The 20,220-nt window shown below is 52.3% G+C and overlaps 1 protein-coding gene across 3 annotated transcripts in view; it reads left to right on the top strand.

The window, feature by feature from the left end:
• NDST2 (N-deacetylase and N-sulfotransferase 2) overlaps nt 1-20,220 on the top strand; it is a 211,973-nt gene that overhangs the window by 175,959 nt on the left and 15,794 nt on the right. For all 3 annotated transcript variants that reach the window (XM_029912872.1, XM_029912873.1, XM_024218660.3), the window contains 4 exons: nt 12,982-13,069; nt 13,431-13,585; nt 15,142-15,327; nt 15,979-16,107. In XM_029912872.1, coding sequence (XP_029768732.1) covers nt 12,982-13,069; nt 13,431-13,585; nt 15,142-15,327; nt 15,979-16,107 — 558 coding nt within the window. The remainder of the gene's footprint in view (nt 1-12,981; nt 13,070-13,430; nt 13,586-15,141; nt 15,328-15,978; nt 16,108-20,220) is intronic.

Genomic DNA, 20,220 nt, shown 5'->3' with positions numbered 1-20,220 from the left:
ATATCGATTCCAATTAGGTGTGTGCGCGCCGCGTGCACGATCATCGGAGAATTTTCTACCCTAGCAACACCCGGTGGGTCGGCTGTGGAGCCCCCTGGAGTGGCGCCTTCATGGCGCTGGATATATACCCCAGCCGACCTAGCGCCCCCTCAGTTCCTTCTTACCGCCCCTGACGGTCGTTGGAACTGTGGAGCGCGGCATAGCTGTTCTCCGCTCTCCCTAGCTTATCCGTCAATTTTGTAGATAGTTGTAGTTATAGTTGTTATATAGTCTTTAGATAGTTATTCGTTTTAGTTTGTTATAGTTGTAAATAGTTAGCGGGGGTTAAGGGGGTCGTTCTCCCCCCTTTCCCCCGGCGCATGGCCGGGCTCATGCCCAAGGCTCCTGGCTTTAAGCCGTGCGCGTCCTGCGCTAAGCCTATGCCCACGAGTGACCCGCATAACTCCTGTCTGAAGTGCCTCGGAGAGTCCCATCAGGCAGATAAGTGTCAGTACTGTAAGGCCTTCAAACCAAGAACGAGAAAGGAGCGGGACTTTAGGCTCAGGCAGCTCCTTATGGAGGCGGCACTTAGCCCGGATCCTCCCTCAGCACGCCCAGCCCCGGCACCGAGCGCCTCGGTGCGCAGCGCCCCGGCGACACCGACTGGTACTGCACCGCGGGCTGAATCAGACAAGCCCTCACGGCACCGGCCTCCTTCGGCACCGCACCCACCACAGGGGCCTCGGCGCCGCTCCCTGTCTCCGGGGCACAAGAAGTCCCGTAAGGCGCAGGAGACTGCTGTCCTGAAGACGCCGGCTCCCCCGGTGCCGGGGGTAGAGCCGCGTCCGCCCTTGGACCGCCAGAAGCAAGTCCCTGCTACACCGTCGACTCTGGCACCGCGGCCGTTGAGTCCGGTGCGCACAGAATCACCACCTCGGTCGGTAGTGGAGCCCTGTCTTCCTTCCACCCCGGAGACGTTCGCAACGGCCAGAGACCTTATTGCGCTCACGGAGCCGGCACCGCCTCCACCTCCGGCACCGTTGGCTCTCCGCGCAGTACAGTCCAGGGGCAAGCCTGCCCTGCTGCGCCCGCCGTCTCCGGCCAGGGACTCCCGGCACCGCTCCAGATCTCGGAGCAGGTCCCGACGCCGCTCGCAGTCCCGGCGCCGACTATCACCTCGGCACTGGTCGTACTCGCGGCCAAGATCATCTTCGCGGCACCGCTCTACGTCTCGGCACCGTCACGATCATCAGTACCGATCGGACTCCAGACGTAGTTCTAGGCACCGGTACGAGCGTCGCTCGAGTTTGAGGGGCCGCTCCCGGTACCAGGTCTCGTCGCGGTCGTCGTCCCGCTCAAGATCCGGATCTCGGCACCGGCAGGGCTACCGGCACCGATCCCGGTACCGCTCACCGGCACCGCGCACGGACCGATCACCTTACGACCGGCACCGATGGGCACCGTACCATCCGGAGCCGGTTTCGACGCGTTTGGCACCACCTTGGCCCTCGAGATCAGCATCTCGTTCCTCCGATGGGGCCTCCAGATCGGCATACCCTCCTCAGGGTCAGGCTGCTACGGCTGACTTGGGCCATTGGCAGGAGGTGGCCAAGGACCCTGCACAGGGACCTGCGCACTGGTCTTTTTGGACCCCGTGGGCCTATCATCAGGCGCAGGGGGCTCCACCGCCATCAGCCTCTCGCTCGGCACGTTCTGAGCCGAGGGCCCCAGAGGCCACCATCTCCCGCCCTCCCCCCGGGGGCATGGAGGCTCCCGTGCCCACACCACCTCAGGCCCTGGACCCAGGGGCAGGCGATGCCCAGCTTCAGGAACCCCTGGAGCAGGACCCGCCATTAGACCCCTTGCCACCAGAGGCATCCTCCTCATCTTCCCCAGATGAGGCGGTGGCGGGCACAACCGCCACAGGTCCGCCCCCGATAGACCTTCGGGCCCACCAGGACCTATTGCGCAGGGTGGCGCGTAATATGGATCTCCAGGCAGAGGAGATAGTAGAGGTACAGGACCCAGTGGTGAGCATCCTCTCGGCTGATGCCCCATCCAGGGTGGCATTACCGCTCATACGTACTATTCAGGCTAATGCCACTATGATCTGGCAAACCCCTGCCTCTATCCCACCCACAGCCAGAGGGGTAGAAAGAAAGTACTTTGTCCCTTCAAAGGACTACGAGTACTTATATACTCATCCCCAACCGTGCTCACTAGTGGTGTCATCGGTGAACGCACGGGAGCGCCACGGCCAGCAGGCTGCAGCGCCAAAATCGAAGGACACTAAGCGCTTCGATTTGTTTGGGCGCAAGGTGTATTCAGCGGGAGGGCTACAACTCAGAGCGGCCAACCAGCAGGCGCTCTTGAGCCGCTATAATTTTAATTCCTGGAACTCTATGGGGAAATTTAAAGAACTAGTCCCCCAAGACTCAAGGGAAGAGTTTGGCGCCCTAGTGGAGGAGGGTAAGAAGGTGGCACGTACCTCCTTACAGGCCTCCTTAGACATAGCAGACTCGGCCGCAAGAACACTGGCCTCAGGTATAGCCATGCGGCGAGTCTCCTGGCTCCAGGTCTCAGGCTTGCCGCCGGAACTGCAACAGACTTTACAGGATTTACCCTTTGAGGGCCAGGGCCTGTTCTCAGAGAAAACGGACTCGAGAACAATCATGCGCTCCCTGGGGATGCATGTCCCAGGGCCTCAGCGCAGACCCTTTTGGCCACAGCCTCTAAGGTTCTACCCTCCCCCACCTCGTCCGAGACAGGACTTCGCCAGAAGGCGGGGCCGAGGTGGTAGGCGAAGGTCGACCGGCCCTCAACCGGCTCAGAACCAAGGGCCGCCTAGGCCTTCAGGCCCTAGGCAGAACTTTTGAAGGTGCGGTCGAGGACGGCGCCCCAGCCAATATCCAGGATCCAGCTCCCTCCTTTCGGGATCGCCTCTCCCGTTTCCACCGTGCTTGGTCCCTTATAACCTCGGACCGTTGGGTCCTTCGCACGGTGGAGAGGGGATACGCTCTCCAGTTCTCTTCGTCCCCCCCCCTCCCACTCCCCCTCCCCGTCCCTCTTCAGGGACCCTTCTCACGAGCATCTCCTTATACATGAGGTTTTTGGGCTCCTCTCTATGGGGGCCATAGAGGAGGTTCCACCAGAGTTAAGGGGCAGGGGGTTTTATTCCCGCTACTTCCTGATCCCCAAGTCAAAAGGGGGTCTGCGACCCATCTTAGACTTGCGCGAACTCAACAAATTCATAGTAAAGTTGAAGTTCCGCATGGTATCATTGGGGACCATTATCCCTTCTCTGGATCCTGGAGACTGGTTCACCGCCCTCGACATGAAGGACTCATATTTCCATATAGCGATCTATCAGCCTCACAGGCGCTTCCTGCGATTTGTAGTAAACAAGGTGCACTACCAATTTGCAGTCCTTCCCTTCGGCTTGTCCTCGGCTCCCAGAGTGTTCACAAAGTGTGTGGCGGTCGTCGCGGCATACCTTCGTCGACAAGGGATACAGGTGTTCCCGTATTTAGACGACTGGCTGGTACGCGGCCGCACCAGAGACCAAGTTCAAGCTCATGTCCACATAGTCACACAAACATTCCACGAGTTGGGCATTCTGCTCAACAGAGAGAAGTCCACTCTAGAGCCAACCCAGAGGATAGAATTTATTGGAGCAATCCTAGACTCCAGACGTGCCCGAGCCATTCTGCCAGACAATCGCTTTCATACCATCACAAGCGTCATTCAAGGGCTCAGGGCATTTCCGGTTACCACAATAAGGACATGCCTCGCCCTGTTGGGTCACATGGCCTCGTGCACTTACGTAACCAGGCATGCCAGACTGCGGCTTCGCCCACTTCAGACCTGGGTATCATCGGTGTACCGTCCTCATCGGGACAACCTAAACATGGTGGTCACAGTTCCGAGCTCGGTCCTGACCTCCCTCACCTGGTGGTTGGATCGCAGGGCGGTTTGCGCAGGAGTGCCGTTTCACGCCCCACAACCCTCCCTGCACCTGGTCACGGACGCTTCATCTCTAGGATGGGGCGCTCACCTCGGGGAGCACCATACCCAGGGCTTGTGGACCGCGCCCCAACTAGCCCTGCACGTCAACGTTCGAGAGCTGATGGCGGTGCGCCTGGCATGCCAGGCTTTTCTCAATCTCCTACAGGGCCGTTGCGTGTTGGTTCTCACCGACAACACCACGGCCATGTTTTACATCAACAAGCAAGGCGGAGCCCACTCATCGCTCCTATGCCAAGAAGCCATTCGCCTGTGGGACTTCTGCATCGCCCACTCGATACATCTCACGGCATCGTTCCTTCCTGGAGTCCAGAATACGCTGGCGGACCGTCTCAGCAGGTCCTTCCAGACGCACGAGTGGTCAATTCGTCCGGACATCATCTATTCCGTCTTCCAGAGGTGGGGATTTCCCCAGGTCGACCTGTTTGCGTCTCGGGCCAACAGGAAGTGCCAGGCATTCTGCTCCCTACAGGGGCGAGCTCTAGGCTCTCTGTCGGACGCATTCCTTCTAACCTGGAAAGACCACCTGTTCTACGCTTTCCCTCCATTTCCACTGGTCCACAGGGTACTGCTCAAGCTCCGCAGAGACCAGGCACGGGTAATTCTAGTCGCTCCAGCTTGGCCAAGGCAGCACTGGTACACCACACTGTTGGAGCTTTCGGTTCAAACACCGATCACGCTGCCCTTGTGTCCAGATCTCATCTCTCAGGACCACGGCCGCCTATGTCACCCCGACCTGCAATCGCTCCACCTCACAGCGTGGATGCTCCATGGCTGAATCGGACAGAACGGCAATGCTCACAGCTCGTCCAGCAGATTCTTCTGGGAAGTAGAAAGCCCTCTACACGGACCACTTACTTAGCCAAGTGGAAACGTTTCTCCTGTTGGTGCGAGCAACGAGCTACGTCCCCTTTGCAGGCGCCTATTCCTCTCATACTGGAATATCTCCTATCCCTAAAACAGCAGGGCTTGGCGATATCTTCGATCAGGGTTCACCTCGCCGCTATTTCGGCGTTCCACCCAGGAGAACTCGCGTCCTCGGTCTTCTCTAACCCGATGGTCGTTAGATTCCTCAAGGGCTTAGACCGCCTGTACCCGCAGCAACGCCAGCCCGTTCCGACGTGGGACCTCAACCTGGTTCTTTCCAAGCTCACAGGGCCTCCGTTCGAACCATTGGCTACCTGTTCACTCCTGTACCTATCCTGGAAGACAGCCTTCCTTGTAGCCATCACCTCAGCACGGCGCATCTCTGAACTCAGAGCGCTTACGTCCGAGCCCCCATACACGGTGTTCCATAAGGATAAGGTGCAGCTTCGCCCCCATCCGGCCTTTCTTCCCAAGGTGGTTTCACCTTTCCACGTGAACCAGGATATATTTCTTCCAGTCTTCCATCCGAAGCCGCACGCTACTCGTCATGACCAGCGTCTGCATTCTTTGGACGTGCGCAGGGCCCTGGCCTTCTATATTGACCGTACAAAGCCATTTCGGAAGACGACGCAACTCTTCGTTGCGGTGGCCGACCGGATGAAAGGCTCACCGATCTCCTCACAGTGCCTCTCCTCTTGGATCACGTCCTGTATTCGTGCTTGCTACGACCTGGCCGGTGTCCCGACGCCGCGCCTCACCGCACACTCCATGAAGGCCCAGGCCTCCTCGACTGCCTTCCTGGCTCAAGTCCCGATCCAGGACATTTGTAGAGCTGCAGTTTGGTCATCGGTCCACACATTCGCTGCTCACTATGCGCTGGTGCAACAATCCAGAGACGATGCTGCATTCGGGTCAGCGGTTCTGCACACAGCAATATCTCACTCCGACCCCGCCACCTAGGTAGGGCTTGGAAGTAACCTAATTGGAATCGATATGAGCAAGCACTCGAAGAAGAAAAGACGGTTACTCACCGTTGTAACTGTTGTTCTTCGAGATGTGTTGCTCATATCCATTCCAAAACCCGCCCCCCTTCCCCACTGTCGGAGTAGCCGGCAAGAAGGAACTGAGGGGGCGCTGGGTCGGCTGGGGTATATATCCAGCGCCATGAAGGCGCCACTCCAGAGGGCTCCACAGCCGACCCACCGGGTGTTGCTAGGGTAGAAAATTCTCCGACGATCATGCACGCGGCGCGCACACACCTAATTGGAATGGATATGAGCAACACATCTCGAAGAACAACAGTTACAACGGTGAGTAACCGTCTTTTTTTAAAGCAAGAACTAACTTCATGGATTTGTTAATGGCCTTGTGCTGTGGGGAGGGGAACCTAACCGTGACAAAACAGCTGGTGTTTCTTTGAGCTTTTAACATGAACTCTGGGTTTCAGGGACATTACCGCACCACCACAGCTCTTTATTTGAAAGTTTAGATTAGATGACAGCGGATAGGGAGGGCAGATTGGGAAGTGAACATTGCTTCAGGTCCCAGAGATTACTGCTGTTTCAGCCAGGCTGTTTCAGTTCACAGATCTACATTCAAGGAACTCCGTAGATCCCAGGGAGGATGAAAACCCTCCATGTTTCTTGGCCAAATGTGTGCCAGTTATAGGTGACTTTGGCAGAGGGAATGTTTTCTTTTTTTTAAAAAAAATCCTGCTTGTTTTTATGTTATAAATATTAGCCCTTGACTACTTGTTCTTGCTGAAAAATGGGCATGGGAGCATTCTCAACCTTCAGTTAAAGCTGGGGTGGACCTTTCATAGGGTGAACTTTTCTCCCAAGTGTTTGTCAGGAATTGGAGTTACATAGTTAACAACAAAAACAAAAAAAGTTTTCCTAGTGTTCAGAGAATCCTTTCACCTCTCACTTGTTCAGTTTTCAATCTCTTGTGAATCCATAATCCTGCTAGTGCTCCCATCCGCCACAGAATCTGCCAGCCAAACTGGAAGTCAAGGCGAGATATTTCTAATATAACAGAACCCCGTTTTTCTATCTAACCTCCCCAATCCTTTCAGGCCCTCCTTATGCACCACAAATAAGCACCTCCCAAAAAAAACCCAAAACCAAACCCACAAGTCCAATGTTTGCTCCTTTGCAGATCACCTCTAAAAGAACACAGGTTGTCTAGTCATTTGGTGAGCAGTCTTGTTTGGTGAGTCTGGTAGCTTAGCTGTTGGTGTAGGCCAATGATTGCACTTCACCAGTGAAGGTAGATAGAAGAAAGGAATTCAAATGACTGTCTGAGGGTGGCTGGGGCATCCTGGCACTTGCCCCTTTGAATCCTACAATCTGTCCTTACCTAAACAGAGAATATTTAGCAATTCTCCCCCTGGTGCTAGCGTTGGTTGGAGCACTAAAAATGCTTGGACTCTGTCTGCACCAGTGCTTTCACAGTTGCTAGCACTGTTTGAGCTGCACCCAGTGCTGGAGCAACAGTGGGAAAACTGCAGAAAATTGCCAAAGTAGATGCAGTCCAGTTGCCATGGGCGCAATTTCTACACAGAGGAGTCTGTCCTGTGTGCAAGTATGCCAGGATTGTCAGCAGCTCAGAGCCAAGCTGGGCGCTCTGCTTTCCTCCCTCCTGCTTTTCTCTGTGTGGACTCCTCTCTTGTTTCTTCCGCACATTCTTTCCCCCTCAGCCTTGTTGTTTCTTTCTTCTTCTCCCCACCCCATCCCCCGTTTCTTACCTGTCTCCTTTCATCTTTCTTTTCTCTCTTCTTTTGTGTGTGTGTGTGTGTGTGAGAGAGAGAGAGAGAGAGAGGTTTTGTGCTGAATAGTGAAAATCTCTATTCAGTGAAACATTTTACATCTAAAAAAGGCCCAATCATATAAAGGACTGTTCAGCCATATAACACTGTGATGTCTAGGACCATAATGCCATGTTAGAAAAGGATTGGCGGCTTAAATAGCCACATTGAACAAAATACAGTCAGGGCTAATTTGTCTCCTCCCACAGAATTCCTACCCCCCATAGAAAGGGCTGTGTCTGTGCACCAGCAGCATCAGGGGTTTGCGGTGATTGTTGGTGCATTCTTCTGCAGAGCCAGCAGTGGGAGCTTGCAGATTTTGTTTTAAAAGGGTCACACCAAGATGGGGGCTTTTCTTTTAATTTCTTTCCAATGTTTTTTTTAAAGTAAATATTTAGGGCCCTAGGATAATTTTTAAAGTCCCCCAGTTGTGAGGGTAATTAATTGCAGGCCCAAGTGATAGAATTTAGACATCCTCTTGAGTGCACACAAATCTGGGTGGTGGAATTTAGGTATCCATTGCTTGTGCCTGCAGTTTTGTTCTCTCAGCTGATTACTGGAGCTAAATTACAGGCTGGATTGAGACATCTGAAAAATCAGTCCTTAGAATCTGGAGGACATTCTCCATCAGATTATAGCAATTGTAAAGTAGGTTGGATCTGGGCTGGCCTGGCGAGTTAATGGTAGTGAGCTGCATTTGAATCCCAGTCTCTTGTTTCCTGGAGCCAGCACTGCTTGTTAGCCAACAGTGGCCCTTTTGGCCAGCTAAAGGGCAGGATTATTACATTCCAGTAGGAACCTTCGAATGGTGGTAAATAGAGGATATCAAATAGAGATACTCAGAGCTCTCCAAGGGATTCAGAGCAAAAATAAGGCTAGGTCTGAGTTTGCTGGAATCCAGAGGAGGTTTTCTGGTCTGTGGTCAGGCTGCTGAAAAGAAGAGCCAGGACCACAGGTAGGCTCCCCCTTTCCCACCAGCTGAGGAAGCTGGCAGTTTCTTGGGGGTAGAGGGCGATTAGCAGACTAAGTTCAGTGTCATGTGAGCAGAGTTTGGGGCTGAGGACCTGCCTGCAGTTGTCTGGTTACTTCATGTACTAGTAAATATAACAATGTGCTCTTCTCTGGCACCTTTCCTCCAAGCATCTCAGAGCACTTTCCACATGGTAATGAACTACACCTCACAGCACCCCCTAAGAGGTGAGTATAGGGAGGGAAAATAAACTGAGCAAGTGGCAGGGATGGGACTAGAGCCCAGGTCTCCTGCCTGCCAGTCCTCACACTCTCTCCCTTCCATTACAAACACCATCTTCCCCCCACACTCATCTTTCCTGACTAGGGTATCAGTTCATCAGGAGAAGGTTGGAGGAATTTCCACTGCAGGCCCTGGTTGGTTCCTATCATTTCTCTTCTCCTGCCCAGCAGGGAGTTGTGTGAAATGGGATTGAACCTGTGTGGTGCTGTTTTCTGAGTGAGCTCTTACGAAGGACCAGTAATCCGTAGAAGGTCTAGCACATCATTAAGAACAGACTTGCCCAGAAAGCAGCATAATACTCTCCGTAGTCTGAGTTCCTGGGCTCCCTTTGCCCCACCTCTTCCCCAGGGTGCCTCTCTCTAAGCAGTAGACTTGCTGCCCACTCTAAAGCAGGGTTATTTAGGATTTATTAGCTGTCAGAAGGGTTGTCCTGGTAACCCAAGCCAGGCTTTAAACTTCCCTCTGCAGAGGAATGTTAAGCTCCTTAGCCTCCTCTCTTCTCTCTCACCTTCCCAGCAAACAGGAGTAGCTGGAGACCTCTTTCACTCCCACAGAGAAAGGAGGGTGGCTCTGGAGATGGTAATAAAGGTGGAGCTTTTCACAGCTAGCAGCCGAGTAGCACAGGAACTGCCTCCCCTTGTTCATTTGGTTGGTGTGACCGAAAGCTGTTGCTCTGAACCATGTGTAGCCTTTAGCCCCAGAACAGCCAGGCTGAATCTTTCCAAAGCACTGGATGAATTTAGGGCTTATCTACAGTACAGGTTATGTTGCTGAAGGCTGTGAATCAGCCACCCCCAAGTGACGTGAGTTACACCGACCTCAGCATCGGTGTGGTCAGTGCTATGTCTTCTGCTGACACGCTCACGGGGGTGGTTTTATATTATGCTGACAGGAGAGCTCTCTCCAATCGACATAGGGCATCTTCACCGGACATGGTGCAGCTGCACCGCTCTAGCGCTTCTAGTGTAAACTAGCCCTTACAATAGGTTCCAGAAGATGCCATAGGCCATGTTTCCCCAACGCATCGGTTCCCTTGGGGGATTAGGAATGGGATAGTCCCATGAGCACAGTGGGGATTGGAGCCTAGCCTCTACTGTTGTTCTTACCTTTTGTCCCAGGCTCATTACGCATTTGTTGCCATTGACATCTGAGTGAGGAGGGGGAGCTGAAATTTCTGGCCTTTTATGCTGGGAGAGAGGCCAGCAGCCCCTTGACCAGAAAGGAGTTGGGTGGCTGGGTTAGTGCAGGCTCTTGGACAGCTTCAAGCGCATCATTGGCACTCCAGAAATAATCAATATGGTGACGATGATCAGCACCCTGCCCTGTGTCACCAGGCAGCACTAAGAGCCCATTTCCTTCCTCCTCTTAGCTCTCACCAAGAAGCACATGCATGCGAGAGGGGAGGAGGAATTTTTCCCAGCCCAGTGAACACAGTTTATAGGTTTGCACTGAAGAGCTCATGCTGGAGGGCTCAGATAATAAACTCCTACATCTTCCAGCACTCACCCTCCCTCTCCAAGGGATGTGTGCGCACAGCAGGTGGGAAGAGACAGAAATTCATTCTCTCTGCCAGTCAGCATGAGCTACTGAATTAGTGGCACAGGCACTGCGCACTAGGCATCCCTTGGAAATAACTATAATTGCAGTGATTTGCATGCATGCCAGTTGGTTACTAAATGCGTGGTCCCTCCATGGCACAAGAGTATGGGTTTGTGGATGTGATTTTTACCAGCTGGAGACCAGTGTGCCTTACCAATGTCCTATGTGGCATGAGCCATGTTGGGGCACCCCGATGTACTCTCCAACACTCCTAGGAACTTGTGAAATGTTGCTGATGCAGGGAGATCTTCCTCTCTGTGCCTGTGGCCCAGAGGAGCTGTGCGCACGCTCCATGTGGCCACCTCGCTGTGCATTAGCATTTAGCCCAAGTCTGCTATTGCTAGGTTACCACCTTCACCTTGGTGCAGTCACTGATCCGTCACTTTTTAGAAAAACTATTAAAATGTAAATAACTGCCTGGGACTAGGCCATCTCCGTCACCAGGCAGCTCCTGATTCACCAGCTCCAGCACTCCTGCCTGGTCCCTGTTGATTAAGAGATGCACTGAGAGGGAGCTTCATGATCATCGGGCTCAACGGGTAGTGATCAATGGCTCCATGTCTAGTTGGCAGCTGGTATCAAGCAGAGTGCCCCAAGGGTTGGTCCTGGGGCTGGTTTTGTTCAATATCCTCATTAATGAGCTGGAGGATGGCATGGACTGCACCCTCAGCAAGATTGCAGATGACACTAAACTGGGAGGAGTAGTAGATACGCTGGAGGGTAGGGATAGGATACAGAGGGACCTAGACAAATTAGAGGATTGGGCCAAAAGAAATCTGATGAGGTTCAACAAGGACAAGTGCAGAGTCCTGCACTTAGGACGGAAGAATCCCATGCACTGCTACAGACTAGGGACTGAGTGGCTAGGCAGCAGTTCTGCAGAAAAGGACCTAGTGGTTACAGTGGACAAGAAGTTGGATATGAATCGACAGTGTGCCCTTGTTGCCAAGAAGGCTAACGGCATTTTGGGCTGTATAAGTAGGGGCATTGCCAGCAGATTGAGGGACGTGATCATTCCCCTCTATTCGGCATTGGTGAGACCTCATCTGGAGTACTGTGTCCAGTTTTGGGCCCCACACTACAAGAAGGATGTGGAAAAATTGGAAAGAGTCCAGCGGAGGACAACAAAAATAATTAGGGGGCTGGAGCACATGACTTATGAGGAGAGGCTGAGGGCACTGGGATTGTTTAGTCTGCAGAAGAGAAGAATGAGAGGGGATTTGATAGCTGCTTTCAACTACCTGAAAGGGGGATCCAAAGAGGATGGATCTAGACTGTTCTCAGTGGTACCAGATGACAGAACAAGGTGTAACGGTCTCAAGTTGCATTGGGGGAGGTTTAGGTTGGATATTAGGAAAAACTTTTTCACTAGGAGGGTGGTGAAGCACTGGAATGGGTTACCTAGGGAGGTGGTGGAATCTCCTTCCTTAGAGGTTTTTAAGGTCAGGCTTGTCACTGGGATGATTTAGTTGGGGATTGGTCCTGCTTTGAGCAGGGGGTTGGACTAGATGACCTCCTGAGGTCCCTTCCAACCCTGATATTCTATGATTCTCTGAAGCACTTAGCCGGTGGCAGGGTCACCTGGGAGGGGCCCGCCCCAGCAGTATATGTATATCCAGTAACCCATCACGAGCGATGCTGTGAGCTCTGGGTCCCTTTTAAAGCAGTGCTGTGAGCTCTGGGTCCCTTATGTTCATCCCTGCAGCAGCACTGAATTCTCCCGCTTTGTCTCTCCACCCTCGAGAGCCCGACCCAGCAGAGTGCACAGAAACTTGCCTTCCATTACTCTGCTCTGGGGTGGGAACTCAACAACATGGTCCCGGCCAGCTTAGGAGGGGTGAGGAGGGGAGCCTTGATGTTGGGTCTGAGATGCCTTAAGAAGCTGCAATGGGGAGGTGGGATTTGCTGCCCTTCTGTGTCTCAGAACAGGCATTTCACATCCATTTCAGTGGTTTTGAGACCGTGGACAAGGGGGCATCACTTGATTGTGGCCTTTGGGCTGACATGGTCGTGCAGGAGACAAGACTAGACTCCATGTAATGGAGCGTAGTCCATCCCTCACCTAGAGAAGTGGGATAGGGTCCCTCTGGGTGGGATTGAGGAAATTCCTCTGTGGCATGGTCCTGCTTCATGGTTCGCTCCAGGGCAGTGGTTTTCAACCTATTTATCATTGTGGGCCGCATATGCAGCTCTCTCTGTGCTATGTGGGCCACATCCACACAATATATAAAATACCAGTATGGCGCTGAGGATGTCACATGGGCTGCAGCTGTGTGCTGATTGGGCCGTGGGTTCAGAACCACTGCTCCAGGGGCTATGGTGCCTTGCCACAATGGAGGACAACAGGATTCCATGCTACTCCAGCTCCTTCCAGAACTGAACTGGACGCAGCAAAGCAGAGATGTGACTGAGCAATTGAATGTGAATCTTTCTTTCTCCCGTTCCATTTGAACAGGCTCTCCTGAACACTCAGAACAAGCTGAGAACATTAGTCCCCAATTTCACTTTCAACTTGGGCTTCTCTGGGAAATTCTACCACACAGGTAAGCTCCTTCCACCCACCTAACATTCCCCTGAGTCTGTGTCCTCTGGTTGCAGTGTCCCATAGTGTAGCACAGCTCCCCAACAGCGTGCTGGGAACAGCCTGTGATTCTAAAATGCTGTCGGTCTGATCAAATCATTTCCTTCAGCTCTTGTGAACTGAGCATAGTGGGGCTGCCTCCAGCAGGATGGTGGTATCGACAGCACCCTGAGTATGGTGGTTGGGTGTGTGTGTGTGTGTGTGTGTGTGAGTAAAACTAATGCAGGATGTCTCTGGGCACTACCAGTGTTGAATTACAAGAGATTAGCTACTGCCTCAGGTCACTGACCACCCTCCTGCTATGGACCTTCTGCTCCCTGCAGGTACAGATGAGGAAGATGAAGGTGATGACATGCTACTTAAACACAGGAAGGAGTTCTGGTGGTTCCCGCACATGTGGAGTCACATGCAGCCTCACCTCTTCCACAACGTCACCGTGTTGGCTGAGCAAATGAAGCTCAACAAGCAATTTGCGCTGGTAAGAGGTGACATCGATAGTCCATAGGCTCATTCACTTTGCTTCAAAATCCCAAAGCATCCACCCGGGAATGAGTGCTTGGCTCCTGCTGAGCCCAGGCACTAATGTGGTAATCCTGGTGGATTGAAAAGCTGAGTGTGACTCCCTGGCCTGGTGCATGGTCCCTACTGCCTGAAAGTATTACACCCAGCATTAGTGTCCAGGGGAACGTGTGTCCTGGTACTTGTGCACCAGTGTGTGGCTCCTACTACATTACAAAGCATGGTTCCCAACGCTGTGCTGGGTGTGGGCATGGGGCACTGACTGCTGAGTCATTCTGGTGCTACTTCTACTATCCAATTCAAAGTATGGTACAAACTCAGCCTGTAAAGAAGCATTTCCTGCTCTGTCCTTATTGCTTCATTGAGGTTTTTCAGGGGGCTACGTGGCATTACCCTCAACTGATCAGTAGCATAGGGTGCTCAAGGTTGGAACACTGGCCTCCCAGAGAGTCACTTCAGTTTAAGGGAAGTTCCCTGTTGTCAAGTGGAGGGAGAGGACCATCTGGAAAGTCCTGGGCTGCTGGGGCCACATATGCTTAATACTCACAGCACAGGGCATGGGGGTGAAACATCTTCTGCAGATTCCTTTGAAAACAAGCCTCTCTTCAGCCCATGCTATGGGTTTATTAGTTATAAGCCAAGCCCCATTGGAGTAAGAGTCTGTTGTTTCATGCCCAGGTCACTGGACCTCTTGACCCTGGGTAACATGGGTGCTCCTAACCTCAGAGCACAGCTACCACAATGTTATAACGACAGTTCACTTCTTTTCTTCCCCGCTTAAATATCTGATTTTATTTTCTTTCAGACACAGGCCCAGAAACGTGACCGTCCGTTGCAAAGAGATACAAAACTCGGAGAGCAATTAAACACACAATATAGAATACCCTAGCCAATGAGCCTGACAGGCTGTGACTCCGTCAGGGGGCCCCCGGTGTATTGTAAACCACCATGGCAAAGGTGTCCTAATTCCTGTCATTACCAGAACCGTTCAATGAAGTTCCAACCACAACATTCAAATTTTTCCTGTTGATTTGATGTAATACCTGGCTCCAAGTCCCCGCTCCACTCTGCACAGCCCCCTTGCTCCCTGCTGCCCCTAGCATTTCTCTCTCGAAGACAGAGCCAAGTTGCATCTTCCCTTCCCTCCACACTTGGCAGGCATGGTTTTGCTTTTCTGCTCTGGTAATGCTCCTCTGGACAGCATAGGAGCGGGATTTGCCTCTTCAGCGGCACTGATTGGTTTGGCCATTGTAACCGATGGGGCTGAGGTCAGGCTGGTGAATTAGTCCTGTTTGTCACAGCTCCGAGTGACCCGTGGCTGTTGAGTAGCTGCTGCGGTGCTGAATGCCCTGGTTGATGTATAAGCACCTTTGCTACCTGTATGGATAGATTCTGGCAGCACTCCGAGCTTCCCATTTCACACAGGGTCCCCGGGGAGACTGCTCGCACTGCTGTGGTTCTCATTAAAGACAATGGGGAGTTAAATACTGAGCGAAAGCTGTGTTCTGCTTCCAGGAACATGGGATCCCCACGGACTTGGGCTATGCTGTGGCCCCCCATCATTCTGGAGTTTATCCCATCCATACACAGCTCTATGAGGCCTGGAAATCCGTCTGGGGCATCCAGGTGACCAGCACTGAGGAGTATCCCCACCTGCGGCCCGCCCGGTACCGGCGAGGGTTCATCCATAACGGCATCATGGTGAGTGTTACCAGCTGGGAGAGTGGAGCCCTTTGGGTTAGTTCTGGGAGGAGCTATGGCGGCAGTCAGCTGAGGGAGGCTTCTAGGTTACCAGTGCTGAGAAGCTCCACCCAGTACCTTGAGTGCTGAACCTTCCCGAAACCATCCATCAAAGCTGAGGAAGAGCCCGTTGTTGTGCTTCTGTGGTCGGAGTCAGTGCAGTGCAGAGGCTACCGTATGTGAGGTTTTAGAATGAAAACTCCCAAACGCCAGCAAGTACGTGTCTACAAAGCCATGCATCCCGGCCCATGAAAGCACCATCTCTGCAGGAGCCAACTCTTCCTCTTCAGACTCCAGGGCTCTTTCCGAGGAGGCACATCTGCAGCACCTGCCCTGACCTGTGTGTCGGATGGATGGGTCAGCCCCTGTGGGAATGTGGTGGAGAACCATGCACGCAAGCACGAAGCTGAGATCCCACTAACCCCCTGCGCCATTACTCAGAGCAGGATGAGCAAGTGAATAGGGGAATGTCTGAATCCTGTAAACCTGTGATGCTCTGGGTCCCTCGCTCGTGGTGTCCTCTCCAGGTCATTCTGTAGGGTGCTGCCTCGACACACCCATGCACATGCTCTCAGCATCCTCTCTAATGTTCCCTCTCTCCGGCTCCACTAGGTGCTGCCTCGACAGACGTGTGGGCTTTTTACTCACACCATCTTCTACAACGAATATCCTGGGGGCTCCAAGGAGTTGGACAAAAGCATTCGGGGTGGTGAACTCTTCCTGACCGTGCTTCTGAACCCAGTAAGCTTGCCAGCGTGGAAAGCAAGGCCCATTATCAGTGTCCATGGAGAGTGCGGGGGTGGAAGCTCTCATATGCAAGGTTTGCCTAGAGTGGGAGAGCGAGAACTGGGGGAAGGGGGGGCAGCCGCTCACCTGGACAGAGAAGGCTAAAGCAGCCCTTGCTACTTAGGGGGATTCTTGGCAAACCCTGCTGCCCTTTTGTCCCCTGTCAATTCGTATCAGAGTTCAGGGTCAGCCAGAGCAAACCTCCTCAAGCACAGGATTGGAAGAAGGGGCTGGCGTGCTGAGCCCAGCCAGACGCTGGAGCTCCTCTCACCCGTGCTGCAGTCTTCCCCCAACGAATTGCTGAGCCAAAAGTCCTTGGCTCCCTTTATTGGTTTGTGCATCTGTCTGCATTTGGCTTGTCTCCAGGCGCTGTGACAAATCCTCCTCTGGGCTTTCATTGCTAGGGTGTCCTCCCTCCCCCCCCCCCCCCATATCCATTTCCTTGAAACTTGGATACATGTGAAACAGTTTTTCCTGTGATGCTGCTGTCTTGCCTGAGGCATTTTCAGGAGCTCCAGGTCTGACGCAGCTCTTTCCTGTCATTCCCCCCCCCCCCCCCCCAGTCACTGCCTGGCTCCAGCAAACTCCTGAGTAATGCACTGTCTTTGCACTCTCCAGTCTCTTCCTAGCTTTCTGCTGCGGATGGCAGCTGGGGGCTTTCCCACCTCTATTTTTTTAAATCCAGAGAAATAAACAGAGAGACGGTGCGCTCAGACTGTCAGGTTCAGAAAATTGAGAAGGAGGCAGCCGAAGGGGCCTTGCATTTCCTAGTCCATCCCTCTGTCTATCACTCCCTTGCTAAACTTCCCAGACATTCTCTTTCCTTACAGATACCTAGTGAGTGTGTCGAAGCAAGATGTTCCCCTTTCTCATTGGTCTCGGGTCCAAAGATCTTCCCTAATTTCCTTTGTTAAACTTAAACCAGTTTACTCCCCCTGTCCCCTAGAAGTGTCCTGTCTTGGTATGGGTATTATTATCCAGTCAGAGTTATTGTGTTTTCCACCCCTATAACCAGCCTCACAGCTTAAGGGAAACCACCATTATTACTTTCATCTTCTCTCATAAATTCATCATTCTCTGGTCCCTTGGATCATTTCAGCTCATCTTCCCTACCCTTCCCTACCCCAGTGTCTGCATTGGGAGTGAGGGCACCGCTGGGCCAAAAGCCTTGCTGAAATCCAGAGATCACAATCCACCGGGCTCCCCCTCTCTATCCAAGAGGGCAGTTTTGTTATGTAAAAAGTGGTGACCAGATGATGCGCAAAGCACCAACCCACGCTGGCTGTTCCCCTCCTTCAGTCAAACAGACTCCCGGCCTGTGGTTTCCAGTCAGTGGTGCAAGTAGAAATCATTTCTTGCTGGTACTGCACTTATGGGAGGGACACAAGGGGGGGCACGTGACCTCCTCACATGACCCTCCATGTGATTCCGCCCAGCCCGGGGCCCCCTTGCTCTCCCCGTCTCCTCTGACACCCCGCTTTGTACATACAGACATCAGCATGCTTAACTACTCACTTCCCCACAAATATGTAATATTCGGTTTGTTTATATGGAATATGGGAGTTGGGTGAGGAGCCATTTCAGCATATGTCTGACTTATTAAAAGACAAATTTTAAGTAGAACTGTATCCTAAACTGCTTTATGGTATTGTACCCAAACATTGCATTTCAATGGGTGATTCAGCTTCCTTTATAGGAACAAACTCCTGAAACTCTTACCAGTCTACAAAAGTGGTCCATAGCCATGCAAATAATCCCATTGTCTTCAATGGGATTGATCAAATGATTAAGAGTTTACAGAATTAGGTTCCAAGTTTGTAAATTGTTCTGGATGAAACTGACAATGCCTGAGCTGTCAGATCAGAAGGAGCTTCATTCGAATAAAGGTGGGCAGATGTGTTATAAGTCTTAGCTCCGTTGCTAGGATGAGAAACATATTTTCAGCAAAGTTCTTGGCAGATTCCTGAGGCAGCTGGTTTAAGACCATCAGTGTCCAGCATTATAATCTTGACTTATAGTTCTCTCACCCACAAAGCTGGAAAATGAAGCATTTATTTTCTTTGTTTTGCTGCTCCAATTCCAGTTAACAAAATGCATGTTAGACTAGTTTGGCTGCAAAGAAGAATTCTGTATACACTGGGGACAACACCTGATTCCTGTCAGGCTGCAGAACTGGGCTGACATCAGAATCCAAACATCCTCTGGTCAGTGCAGGCAGAGGCATTTCTCTAATGATTTGGACTTGATGTGATGCAGTATGGATGTCATGGATAATTCAGACCAATGAGGAGAAATAGAATCAAAAATACAGTTTAAACACCTTCCGTCCCCCCCACTCCTGCCCTCTTGAGGACTCCTGACCAACTTAACAGCCCTCCAGTACGCAGTAACAGCAAGAGATTTTTCGTGGGTACGGGTAGAGGAGCAGAATGCAGCTAGGGAGGGCATTCATTCTTTAACCACAATACATATGCTAACAAACTTAAACAAAGCCTTTGTTTAAGTTTGTTAGGATATGTATTGTGCTGTTATGTGGTGGGGGCTAGCCCCAAGTCTTTCCAGTACCCCATACCCGCTAAAAATCTTTTGCTGTTACTGCATACTGGAGGGTACCACCCTACTTGCACTCCTGTTTCCAATACTGCCTGTGGTGGCAGTCAGGCTGAGAGATCAGGGGTTACTGGGTTACATCTGTCCAGTGGACAAGTGGAACCCATAGGACCCCTTCTCCCATCCTTCGGCACCTCACTTGATTTGCAGGATTTGTCAGATACGTTAGTGATGCTACTGTTCTTGTGGTGCATTGTCTGCTCCTGGGGCCTGTGGGTCTGGATTGCAGCACCTCCCTCTGACTTGGCTGGAACGCAGCACTGTGGGAAATCCAGCCCTCTATTCAGCCACCTGCCTCCTGTTATCTCAGCTCTGGTGCTAGAGGCAGGGCTGGGAGTGTGATGATAAATTCTTATAACACACGCTGGGTCCCTGACACGATCACAGGCTGTGACTGACCCACCAATAATGTAACTGTTCCTGTAACCCACTGGTCAGTGTGTGTTATGCAGCCTGCTGTACCTGCTCCACAGCCCCAGCCTGACTTTCTAGCTCAAGCTGTAAAGATTCCTGCTTTCAGCTCTGAAGTCAGGTTTTGGCCACGATTGAGGCCGTTACCTTTACACAGCCAGCAAATCCACCTACGTTAACAGTTGTCATCGCCTTATCTGTCCCCTTCAGCAGAAGGAGATACACAAGCCTGTGTCCAGAGAGTCAGTCTTCGTATCATCGGCATCACTCTGGACAGGCTCAGTTCTGTAGCTCACTGCCGCGCGGTCTGTCAGATTATCTGGTGCCCTCAGTGTGGTGTAAGGTGAACTCCACCCTTCCAAGAGCCCCGCTGCAGTACAGCCAGGCCTTGGCTGCCCACTGCAGGCACCGCCTTGGCAACTCTCAAGGGCTGTGGTGTCTTCTAGCAGATAAAACTGTCCCCAGAGCACCGTGCACCTTGGCTTTGGCTCCCCACTGTGACTCTCTAGCCTCCTCTGAGCCCCTTCAGTCTCTTCCTGTATTTGCACCTTTCCTTCTGCTGGGTATTTCTCCCTCATTTCCCTTCATCCCTGCAAGCAGAGGAGGGCTGTGCTATCAGCACATCTTCACTGCTCCTGTTTGCAGAGGGAGCCCAGAGCTTTGCTCTCCAACCCCAGTGATAGAGACATCCCAGTGTTTGGAGAAAGCCGCCAGCCCCGCATCGCGTCAGTGATCCGTAGCAGACTGGGGGCACAGCCTCTTTGCACTCCTCTATGGTGCTTCCAGCCCGCCTGAGTGTGGCCCACGTGCAGGAGTCCTGGGTGTATGGATAACTCTGCAGTGTCAACAGATGATGTTTGATCTTCTGACTAGTGAGCAAGCCTTAATTTCAGGAATGCCACGTGCCCTGGCTGTATTTCCTAGCAGCAGAGGGGGATGTTTCTGAGCACTTCTCACAGGCCCTTCTGTTCACACTACATGCCATTAAGGCCATTGCTGTACCCACAGCTGTTGCTTTATATTGCTAAAGACTCCCTCATCATCTAT

Source organism: Terrapene carolina, unplaced genomic scaffold (genome assembly GCF_002925995.2).
Source record: "Terrapene carolina triunguis isolate 2854851 unplaced genomic scaffold, T_m_triunguis-2.0 Scaffold310, whole genome shotgun sequence".
In the NCBI taxonomy this organism is placed as follows: Eukaryota; Metazoa; Chordata; order Testudines; family Emydidae; genus Terrapene; species Terrapene triunguis.
Note: the sequence above shows the minus strand (reverse complement) of the source record. Positions and strands in the feature narration are given on the sequence as shown.